At 35.7% G+C, this 12364-nt stretch overlaps 1 protein-coding gene across 1 annotated transcript in view; it reads right to left on the bottom strand.

Annotated features, from left to right (window-relative positions):
• Window positions 1-309: 309 nt before the first annotated feature.
• Window positions 310-12364, bottom strand: part of LOC139130123 (arylsulfatase J-like) — a 29899-nt gene continuing 17844 nt past the window's right edge. The window contains exons 6-15 of the mRNA XM_070695841.1: window positions 10388-10452; window positions 9610-9711; window positions 9127-9190; window positions 8223-8320; window positions 5963-6105; window positions 4755-4816; window positions 4044-4155; window positions 3552-3595; window positions 1792-1887; window positions 310-1435 (exon numbers count right to left, since the gene is read on the bottom strand). Of these exons, the coding sequence (XP_070551942.1) occupies window positions 1260-1435; window positions 1792-1887; window positions 3552-3595; window positions 4044-4155; window positions 4755-4816; window positions 5963-6105; window positions 8223-8320; window positions 9127-9190; window positions 9610-9711; window positions 10388-10452 (962 nt within the window). The 3' untranslated portion in view covers window positions 310-1259. The remainder of the gene's footprint in view (window positions 1436-1791; window positions 1888-3551; window positions 3596-4043; window positions 4156-4754; window positions 4817-5962; window positions 6106-8222; window positions 8321-9126; window positions 9191-9609; window positions 9712-10387; window positions 10453-12364) is intronic.

Below are 12364 nucleotides of genomic sequence, written 5' to 3'. Positions count from 1 at the left end.
GATGCTATAGAATCTCTAAAGCCGTAACACCAGCTCTCTCTCTCTCTCTCTCTCTCTCTCTCTCTCTCTCTCTCTCTCTCTCTCTCTCTCTCTCTCTCTCTCTCTCTCTCTCTCTCTCTCTCATATTATGGTAGTTTTCTTAAGAACCGAACTGCCAAGTGTATGGAAATGCACAGTACAAATTGTGTGCTACACCTTACAGCTGTATATTTCCTTTGAACTATAATGATAGCAGATTCGTACTCTACTTTCGTGCTGTCTTTTCTTTTTTAGAACCACAATAAACCTATCCAAAACTGAAAGAAAAGGTTTCATAAAAGTATACTAATTTATTGATTGAAGGATTTATGGATAGGATTCAATCATGTTTATTTCTCAATAATGATCTGCAGAGAAACATTAAAAAAATACAAACTCACTAAGGATTAGTTAATTGGGTAGGGACTAGGAAATAGTATTATTTTAATCGAATCCAGCTCCTAACACTTCACAGTGGTCGAATTTATCATTTTGCCATAAAGTTTATAGTTTGAAATATCAATGTGTGAAAGTGATCTTAGACTATATCAACGATTCATCGTAGTGTGGTAAAAAGAAACAAGGACAGTAAACAAAAGTATCGGCCATCCTAATTACATGACGCATAGGACAAACGGCCAAATTTTAATGACGTTTTTGATCAATGGCAAATTTTCATAGATATGTCTGTGCTTTCAATACGATAACTTTCTGTTTGTGCATAACACTGAGTACTAAACTCTGTCTCAGTAGAATCTCCACAACAAGTTGCAAGTCTTCAGCTATAAGACCCCCTCTCCGAAAAACTACAGTAAATAATGAATATGTAAGAATGCACAAGGACCCGTATTGGTACCTAATACAATGTCAATATTTTACTAAAATGCTTGCATTCTTCTTGCCTGCGTCATGCTTAATATCTTCATTTTTCATGAATTTCCCCGCAAGGAATTGACAGAGTTGCCAACCTTAATCCTCGAAATACCTTTTTATCATTGATGATATGCTTACATCGACGAATTGTGTCAAGGATATTGTAGGAAAGACACATTTAATTAATTGTAACGGTTGCACTACTGATTTCAAAAGTCACAATCAACATACGTAGATGAAACTGTGCATTCTTTGTCTTGATCGATGTCTGCTAATATTGATTATTCTCCCAATCTTTAACCTTGTTTTGACCTTATGATAAATGTACAGAAGTGCTAAAGAATCAAGCTAAGAAAAAAGTCAGCTTATCAACACCATCCTGGGGACCACACTCCTCCAAAGTTGCTAGGTAAAGACTTCAGCGACATGTCATTTTTATCAATTGCTGGTACAACTTTTGCAGACTTTTCTTCCAACCGTCTCGTTAATTGGTTCACCTTGTCTGGCATCATTTCTGCCAAGTTAGTACGTTCACAGGGGTCATCTACAGATGGGAAAGAATTTAAAATTATAGTTAATAATATAATATCCACAGCACGTATAAAAGAGACATTCTGTGAATATTTGCAAATATTCTGTAAATATTTCTATTATTTTTTTTTTGAAAAACATAATCCTATGTAAGGTTAATGTTCTTTGAATTGAGTAAAGGTACAGCAGTTGTTCTTGCATGAACATTATAACTTTTTTAAAAGCGATGCCGTATCGCTTTGAGTATTATAAAAGTCAACGCACATCAGGCAAATGACTGATCATAAATAAAATGAACACAGATATCATCATTTGAGTTTAAATGCCCTATTCTAAAGGTTAATGAGAGATATGGAAAGTGTACAGCACCTTTTAAATTGAACAAATACACAGCATCCTTCTTTTGCTCAAAACAAAAGGGACTTCCCCACTTTCCTTTTGCTTCTTCCGGTGGGATCCAGCACGCTGAGAGAGAGAGAGAGAGAGAGAGAGAGAGAGAGAGAGAGAGAGAGAGAGAGAGAGAGAGAGAGAGAGAGAGAGAGAGAGAGAGAGAGAGAGAGAGAGAGAGAGAGAGAGAGAGAGAGAAATCCATGAATACTTGTTTAATGTCTCACCGTTAGGCTGAAATCACACAATACATATTTGCGCCCTGAAGGAGAATTTTAGGTCGAAAAATTCTGTAAGAAACATCTAGGCCAAGTGTGATACTGGCTGTAACTCCCTCCGGACTGCTTGCCCCACCCTTGTCCACGTGTGCTATAAAACATGTTACAAATCATTAACACACAATCTGGACGTGCTTTTTATTTTCCCACTTTTAAAGTCTTTTTGGCTAATGTGTCGACGACTCCAAGGCCGTTCATTCTCCCCTCTCTTAATTTGTAATAGCAGTTTGAGCACTGTGGTTTTGTCTGCAGCAGGAAAAGTCCATTGGCTTAGGCAGGTGACTCTGTTCGACTCCCTGTCTGTTTTCCCGCAACGCAGGAAAATGGCAACCTCATTCAAAGTTCTTGCCAGATGTGCCAGTCAGACCAAGAGTTGTCCTTCTTAAACACAATTATTTAATGTCGCATTAGTAATCAGATTGTTTTCAACCATTTATATCCAAATTTTAATCACTACCAGATGCTTTTAATTAACTTTAAAAGACGAATGCGGTCCATGTCTATAAATTTCAACCCTTTTCTATTTTACGTTCAATCATCATGTAAATTCAGCACTTTTACCGCCATTGGAAATTACCAATTTACATTGACCAGAATATTTAACATACGTTTTGCAGAACACTGAACAGCGGCGAGACCATGGTATTGAAGGTCATTGTAGGCATAATTGAGAAATATCACTTTGCTCATATACCACTAACGACTCCACTATTTACGGTTTAGATGGGAGCTAACTCACACACTGAGTTGCATCTGCCGGAGACAGAAGGGAATTGATCACCTGTAGTATGTTCTTTGGAAACGAAAGAGCGTACAGTATGGGCTAGGCGGAGTCGTATGTCCAAACCAGAACAGATCAGAAGTCGGCCGGCCGTCTGGAATGTGTTCGTGTGCTTTGTAAACATATGAAGTTGCTGACAGTCGTTCAAAGTCTAACTTAGCCCCGGCAAAAGGATTGGATAAGAATAGTAAACGAAGATGCCATCCTGGGGAAAGCCGAAGGATCATCGTCTTGACTGAATCGGATATTCGTAACGTACAGGGCAGACAAGAAATAAGCAGCACATGCGCATAGAAACACATGATAACGACGTCTACGTTAGCGAATGTACAGGTGTGAGCTACGAAAAGGGTGGCAGCTCTATAAGTTTGTGTACCGCATTTCGTTCTTAAATAAAGAACCGAAGATTCAGCTTAAAGGTATACTGTCACCTGTTCCAATTTTGCCACAGTTACCATAGAAAGAGAAAATCTAACCGATCACAGATTTTAAGCGGGTAGCCGCTTTTTAAAAAAGCGCCCTTGCATTGGATATTTTGAATACCAAGGAACAATTCTTTGACCGCATATGGGCATATTTAGATTACAGGTGACTCTATACCTTTAATGGCGGTCAATAAGAAGGTCCATACATGTCAGGGTTTTTATGCTTTTTTCAGGTAAACAAACTCATTGAGAACTTACCGTTATGTTGGTTCTTGCCGCGAAGCAGTTTGAAGTTCCCCACCCTGAAAGGAAGTTACAAAACAATAATAAAGCCTATAAATGCGGCAACACAAACCTTTTGACCAAACGAGCACGCGACGTCTCTTCTAAACCAAGTGGGCGTAAAGTTGTACAAACTGAAGCCGTATCTCACTGTGACTGTAAGGGGTTTACCAAAGTTTGAAGTGCGCCATATTTCTATAGACACTAACAAATCGGGAAATCGTCGAAAAAATGTGACCAAATCGTCGACAGGGCTAATTCGTACGAACTGGAACATTCGAATATTTACTGTTGATTATCTCACAAAGGCCCGGCAATAATTGATGGTAGAAATGAAGACATCAAATCCAGGGGACCTGTCAACTGACCTTAACTTTTGCATATAATGGCATACCATAACAACTCTAAAATCCAAGTGCTTCAGAACCAACAAACAATGCTTCATATACGAAACTGGAGTTCATATACCTTATCGCTGCTAGTTCCCATTCTGGTATGATGTTGTATACCATTTCATTTCTTGGAGACGGGGAGTTTGTAGATAATGCGTCCCATAGGTTTATGCCATCTATTTCTGGATCTGAATATAATAAATTGTAAATGACCCATTTTACGTACACATTCTTCTTCCATTCTTTGTACTCAGAAGACAACAGACACGTGATATAAGGAGGATCGTTTGTTATTACACAAATAATAACACAAAATAATAACACAATAAGGAGGATCGTTAATTGTTATACCCGTACTGCGTAATAATGTTTTGTTGATAGTGTGGATAATAATCTTTGGTCGCCAACAAAATGTATATTGGTTATGCTATTGTTCTTAGAAATTGTAGTAGAGAGACAAGCTATATACTCGGTCGTCCCAACATCTGGGATATCAACTTGTCATTTTTTGGTTAATACACTGTATAACATACGGGATTTCAAATTTGCAATTGGTGAATACACTGTATCACTTTGAAGTGCAAACAAAAGATGGAAGTATCCTTATCAATGACTACTGTACAGGACAATATTCAAAACATAATCTGATCACTTAAAACTATGCAAGTGTTCAAACATCCCTTAGATTCGTCAGTGGGGTTTTAGTGCATTTCCATTTCTTGCATCGTTACCGACAACAGTATGCAAGCGTGCATGTATTGAAATGCAAAATAGTGTAATTCTAAACCTTGAACGTGTCCACCTGCAATTCTAACGAGAGTCGGGTACCAGTCAACGATGTGCATCATCCTTCAACAAGAAAACAAAAGATGCGTTACAATTTTTTTGACTACATTATTTAATCAGGTCCTTGAATGGGTACGGCAACTGGAACACAGCCCCTTTGAACTTGTTTAATCATTGATAATTTTTTGGACAGACATACATCTTTTTTAAAGATAGATTTCGTACTCTGCATATCGATTCACGTGTTAAGCCTAAGAACTATAAATCGAGGTGGGTCTTTTCGAACTTATCGCGTACAGGAGAGTGAAATGTTACACACAAATTAAAAAGAATTCTACAATTGACCAATGAGATGATTCTAACAGTGCAAGATTCCGCAAAGTCATTCGGGGTTTTTGGTGTAGGATTTATTAGACACTAGTACATTATTGATTGCAAGCCAACATACCATTTGAGGAAGTATGCACCTCGAAATTCAAGACTTAAACTTTTGCTCAAACTTTCCTGAATGAAATTTTCAACTATTCTCTTACAAATCGAAAATAAAATTCGGCGGTCACCGTGCAAAGTTTGGAACTAGCGAAGCAAAGTACCCGACATTTTGCGTTATTTGAAATTTAAAATGGCTACCATTCCTGTGCTAACTCTTTTGGTTAAAAATTAAATTTTGCATTTTGCCAAAAAAAATGTCGCAGAAAGTTTATCGTTTTTTCTTTCTCCAAGAGCTTTAATCCCAACAAATGGTAGATCAAAAAAGAATTGTAGAAATTTGAGAGTCCGACTATCTGTCGCCAAGGCGCATTCTACCTTAAGGTAGTATGTTCCTTCAAACAGAAAGACTTAAACTTTTGCTCAAACTTTCCTTTAAGAATATTTCAAACATTCTCTTTCAAAATCAAGAAAACAATTAGAGGATCACTGTGCATATTTTTGTAGTATAGAAATTAATCATCCAAGATTTACCGATATTTGAAATTCAAAGTGGTCTTCACCCCTATGTTAAATCTAAGCAGAAAAATAAATTTTTCAATTATCGAGAAACAAAGATGGTAAAAAGTTGTCACCGTGGGCTTTGGAATGAGTCCCCTCAAGTGGTAGATCAGAAAAGCAGTGACGAAGTTTGAGAGTCAGAATATCTGTCCCCGAGGCACATTCTACCTTTAGAGATGCAATTTCATATGTATAACCACTACCATATCATTTACACACCCGTTATAAGTATATCCAGTGTTCTTCAACATATTGCCATGGATGAAGCCAACGGCTCGTGTTCCTCCCTCAAACAATTGTTGTTTCATGCCCAGGAGTGGCCAGTTACTTCCCTCGTGTATACCTAGCAGCGGGGCTCCATTCTGTGCAGACGAAAACAACAAGACGGAAAAGATGTATGCAATTAAAATAACATTTCAAATGGCCGCAAACGAAAGTATGGCATCAACTGTATCAGCAAGGACTAAAACTGCTGTTGGCAATAGTGCACTCTACAATGAAGTTCGATATGTCAACGTATGCTTAATCTTCATACGTGAGTTGCCGTTTCAGCTCACGTTTTCACATACGTGAGCTTATGTCGCAGCGATTTTCGTCTCTGTTTGTGTCTATGTGTCTTTCTGTGTGTGTGTGTGTGTTTCTGAGCGTGTGTGTGTGTTTGTCTGTCTGTCTGTCTGTTAGAGCGAAAACCCAATAATACTTATTGTATTTGCATGGATTATTGCCTGTATTTTAGCTGAAGAGTGCATATACAGATGAATACAGTCAATAATCCATTGCTTGTATTCAGCAAGCCTGTATTCATGTTGATTCATGTGAATTCACGTGTATTATTCTATAATACAGTCAACTCATTAGTATGAATTTATCTGTATTATTGCGTTTTGCTGTCTGTCTGTCTGTTAGAGCGAAATCACAAGAATGCCTGAACAGACTCAAGTCAGATGTGTTAGATAGATACCATGTGCTAATGGCAAGAACTGATTAGATTTAGTTTGTGTGGCTTGCATATTCCATGCTCATTTGCATACTTAGTGATTTAATAAAAAAGATCAGACATATAATGAGAACGGCTGCACAGAATTTGATGAGATTTGCTACAAATGTTGATGACATGAGGGTTTATCCCCTTTGAAAGAGGTAAAGGTGTGACAGTAAAGGTAAGTGCTAATTTGCAAATTTGATGAACTTTCCTAATTACAGACATATTTCTGAAGTGACTCGATCAAAATAAACGAAACTTGGCATGTATATAAAAGATATGATTTCAAATGACTTAAAGTCATTATGAATTTTTACTTCAACCATTCCTAATTTGCATATTTAATGAACTCACCTAATTAGGGCAATATATCTTGATTGACTCGATCAAATTTGACAAAACTTGGTATGTACATTCTATGAAAGTCATCAAGCATTTTTACTTCAGCCAATTCCTAATTTGCATCTTAAGTGAACTTCCTTACTAAGGGATATATATCTTGATTGACTTGATCAAATTTGACGAAACTTGTTATGTACATGATAGATACTATGATACATCACTACTAAAAAGTCCTCATTTTTACTTAAACCAATTCCTAATTTTTATCTTTAATGAACTTTCATAATAAGGGATATATATCTGGATTGACTTGTTCAATATTGGCAAAAATTGCTATGTACATTTAAGAAACTATAATAATCAAACGTCGGTTAAGATTTGTTATAACAGCTAATTCCTAATTTGATATTCAACGAACTTTCCTAATTGGAGATATATATCTGGATTGGCTTAATCAAAATTAACAAAACATGCTGTGTACATATATGATACTACGATATAACATTATTGAAACCATTTAGCATTTGTATTTTAGGTAATTACTGATTTGCGTATTGAACTAACTTTCCCAATTAGGGATATAAGACGCAAAGGACTATAAAAAGTATAAAAAACTTGCTATGTATATTGATGAGACAATTATGTTGTATTAGTGAAAGATATTTTGCATTTACATGTCACCTAATTTATAATTAGTATATGTAATGAGCTTTAACAATTTGGCATATATAACTTGAAGGACTTGACCAAAGGCAATTACACTTCCTTTGTAGAGTGGTGATATTGTAGCAGCAGTCAAAGAAATTTACTCATTTCTTTAAGGTAATTACATATTTGTATATTTAATTACTATTGGAATCAATGTGTGTTGAATATTGTTCATTATGTAGATCATAATACTTTCAATGAAGTTGCGAACACGTTGCAAAAGTTTATATTCAAAGACAAATTTAATACATGCTGAAACACTTTAGCACTTTCAGTTCATATCTGGTCCTTCTCTCTTTCGTACTGAAGAGTTCTCTGAAACAACGGTGTGTTTGATAAGTATGCAAGGGGACATATATGTGTGCATATATTTTCTATAAAGTTTGGGCTTTTTCGTTATAGATGACTCTGCCCGTAATGATACTTTGTTTATATTTTTTTACTCACATCTGATGAAAATATTAGTAGAGTGTTTTCCCACAATCCGTTTGTCTTCAGAGCGCGTACAACCTTTGCGATACCGTCATCCAAGGCAGTTACCATACCTTATGAACCAAGAATAGATTGATTTCGACATCAAACACTGAAACGTGCGTCTCAACGTTATGACGTTTGAGTTAGTTTCTTCTAGGAAATGATATTTTATGATTCTGAAGTTAGTTTAACCAATCATTGTGCAGTGACTTGTGTTGGTAGTCATACTGAAAAAAAACTCTAACAGATATGCGCATAAACAATCAAAATTCAGCAATTAAACTTTATATATGTAGAAGCGTCAAATTTGACTTTGACATAAATTGATATGCTATTGTTTTAAACGTACTGCCTCCAGGGCAATATACATTAGGAATTGAATGGTATGGCTATGTTGTTGTAAACAACTTTTTTGTTTCTAGTCAAATTTTAGATTATATCTCTAAAATGATACATGAATCTTTCTCAATTTTATCTTGTACACGATAGTGATTAAAATTTACTATCACCATGTGTTCCTACTCTCTACCTTAATTTCAGAACACCACTGTCAGACACGCCGCTTAAAGCAGGTGTATGCCACTCACAAATTTGCCATTTTTTGTCGTGTCTAATACGAACAAAAGATAAGTCAAAGTCATTATTTAATCGCTGATTGTATGACATTTCATTTCCCATTCCTGTTTTCTTTTTAATTATTGCTGAATAACTTGTCTTTGTTTCGTGTGTTGAACCTCGGGCAAATTCAAAGCTTTATAAACGGTGAACTGTGGCTACCGGCGATGAATATTGACGCATATGATTGTTACTGGTATGCTTTCCCAGTAACATGATTAGTATTTTCATTAATATCAAACGTAATGACGCAATGGCTTACCAAGTAAAATCCGCCGTTTTTCACCTTTCACTTCCGGATACATGTCAAAATACTTTCTTGGAACCTGTAATGAAGGTGCAAAAACAATACGCTTTTGTTTCTGTATTTTCTGTATTTTCTGTATTTTTTGTATGTATGTATGTATGTATGTATGTATGTATGTATGTATGTATGTATGTATGTATGTATGTATGTATGTATGTATGTATGTATGTATGTATGTATGTATGTATGTATGTATGTATGTATGTATGTATGTATTTGCTTGCGTAGTACACCGTAAGTTGTCCCTGTCGGTTTGTAATTTTTCAGCCATTCTATCTATCTGTGAAGTGCTATTTATGAAGTGTTCAACTTGTTTGTCCATGTAACTTTCTATTTCTCTGGCTGACGGCCAAGATTATATGCACCCACGTTGTATTGAGACACAACCGATTGTTATTGAATTTGTAAAAGCACATATTAGCAATCATGGTTAAATACCTCCATTGGACCGTGGACACTTTGGTAGGCAAGGTACATGAAAAACGGCTTCGCTTTGTCATGGGAGTGTATCATATCAACAGCTTTGTCACTGAATAGGTACTGTAAAATGAAAGGATTGTATGCGATTATACCTTCTCAGAGAGAGGGAATGGTTAAACAGCGACTCCAGCCGCCCTATGTAAATATGGCTCTCTGAAAGTGAGAGTAAAATCAGTAAAAATACTAGATTTGTAGAAAGGAACAATAATCAAGGTGTATGGACCATTGATATATTAACCCTTTGACTGCTGAAATTTTTCCCACCAAAATTTTGGTGCAACATTATACTAATTTTAATGAATTTTTCTGGGTTTTTGATAATTTCGGTCCAAATGGACATCACTTTTTATGGGCTACAGTTTCTTACCAAAATTTTGGCAAAAATGTGATAAAATTTGACTTGGGAACACTTTGTAAAGGAAAGAAAAATTGACTTTGGCGCTCAAAGGTTAAAGGCACACTGAGTTACATCTATTCTCGGTTAAGATAATTCAAGGCTATTGTGCAGGATATTTGACATTATTACCCTTTCTTTATTAAGGAGAGAAAAACTGTTTTCAGGTATAAACTCAATTGATAGTCTGTATGTCAAGGTACTCGCAGGATAGCTATTGCAAACATTTTTCTCTACCAATTACAAAATTGGCTTACAAGAAAATTGCCAACAAATACCATGGCTTGATTTCAATGACTCATTAACATAAGCGTGACCTCCGTCCTGATTCAGAACACTCACCGACGAATACGTCCCGTTTTGACTCCAATCTGGGTCGAAGTTGTCGTGAAGGTCTAGGCCATCATCTAATTATAATAATAAAATAAGGTGCCTTATTCAGGATGTAGCTGACAGATAGACATCGGCTAAACACACGAGAAATCGGGACTTTTTCCTTTTGCATAAATATAATTAAGATTCTCTTAATTGTTATTTGTTTCATATTATTTTTCAAAAGTTAAGTTCCGTAGGAGATAGGTGGCTTTAATCAGAATTTTAGGTGAGGAAGGTTTTGAAAAGTCCATTCTATGTAAAAAAATGGCGCTGATTCCAAAAAAAGCAGTCTTATTGACCCCACTCAAGACAAAATTGCCATTTTGGCCACTTTTTCCTCAAAAAAATGGTCATTTTTGGTCAAAAACTGAAAATCACTTGTTTTTTTTTCACATTTGGAGATCAAATGATGTATGAAAAGTTCATTCATGTAAAAATGGGTGCTGATTTCAAAAAAAGCAGTCTTATTCACCAAACTCCAGACAAAATTGCCATTTTGGCCACTTTTACCTCAAAAAATAGTCATTTTTAGACAAAAATAACTTAAAACGATTCATTTTCTTCGCAATAATAGATAAAACGATGTGTGGAAAGTTCATTCCATGTAAAAATGGGTGCTAATTTCACAAAAAGTAGTCTTATTTACCAAACTCAAGACATAATTGCGATTTTGGCCGATTTTTCCTCAAAAAACGGTCATTTTAGACAAAAACGGAAAACCTATTGTTTTCTTCACATTCGGAGATCAAATGATGTATGAAAAGTTTATTCCATGTAAAAATGGGTGCTGATTTCACAAAAAGTAGTCTTATTTACCTAACTCCAGACAAAATCGCCATTTTGGCTACTTTTCCCTCAAAAAATAGTTATTTTTAGACAAAAAAACTAAAACGATTCGTTTTCTTCACGTTTGGAGATAAAACCATGTCTGGAAACTCTGTTCCATGTAAAATCGGTGCTGATTTCAAAACAGACAGTCTTATCGACCTCACTTAAGACAAAAATTGCCATTTTGGCCACTTTTCCTCAAAATGGTCAATTTGAGACAAAAATAACTTTACATGGACAAAAGATGGTATGGTTCTGGGTTAGGCTCAACTAATCCTTCTTCTTTGAGGAATTCAATGTAGGTTTCATTGACATTAACCAATTTCATTCGTGAGTCTTTCAAAAAAATTTCACAGTTTATATATGACAATAACTTTAGAAAAGCATTTTTCCGTCTATTTGTATTTGTTGTGCCCATCTCGTTTTCTTCTAATTTAGTTCCTTTTGAAATATACCTTCTTCTGCATGTATTGTGATATTTGACTTCTTTAGCTATGAAATCAATATTTCCAAAATCACGGAGGAAAGGCTCATCTTTTAGTTGCCTCGCTGCATTTAAAATGCTGTCTTGTCCTGGTCTAGTCACACATTCAGATAGTGTTTCAAAACCACCGGGAAAATGCTTGCGATCTAGGCCATTGCAGAAAATACACTTGCTTTGAAGCACTCCGGTAGTTGTAGTAGTTCCCACTGTTGATTTCTCACCCTAGATCTAGTTTCCACAAACATCAGAAAAAGTTTTCTTTCTTTTGAATGTACCTGATATGATGTAAAGTTACTGTAACAACTACTGTGAAACCATAATGTGGCAATGGTTCAACTTCAAAGTTAATAGAATCACATAAAACAAGGTACTTTGATCTCTTCTGATATGCTTTCCGTAATTGAGCTATCTCGCCTGCTGTCTCCCATGTCTGTTTTGTAAAATGAGTTACTGCCTCATTTAAATGTTCTCTATCACCACGCACATGCAGCACACACTGCAAAGGCAACTTTAGATTATCATTCATCTTATTAAAAGACAGGAAGGCTGTTTAATAAAGAGAATGTAGTATGGAGGGATAGACTTGAAAGTAGACACCTACTTGATTTCTTTTTACAAAGGTACTCAAATAT

This window comes from Ptychodera flava, chromosome 3, assembly GCF_041260155.1.
Source record: "Ptychodera flava strain L36383 chromosome 3, AS_Pfla_20210202, whole genome shotgun sequence".
Taxonomy (NCBI): Eukaryota; Metazoa; Hemichordata; class Enteropneusta; family Ptychoderidae; genus Ptychodera; species Ptychodera flava.
Note: the sequence above shows the minus strand (reverse complement) of the source record. Positions and strands in the feature narration are given on the sequence as shown.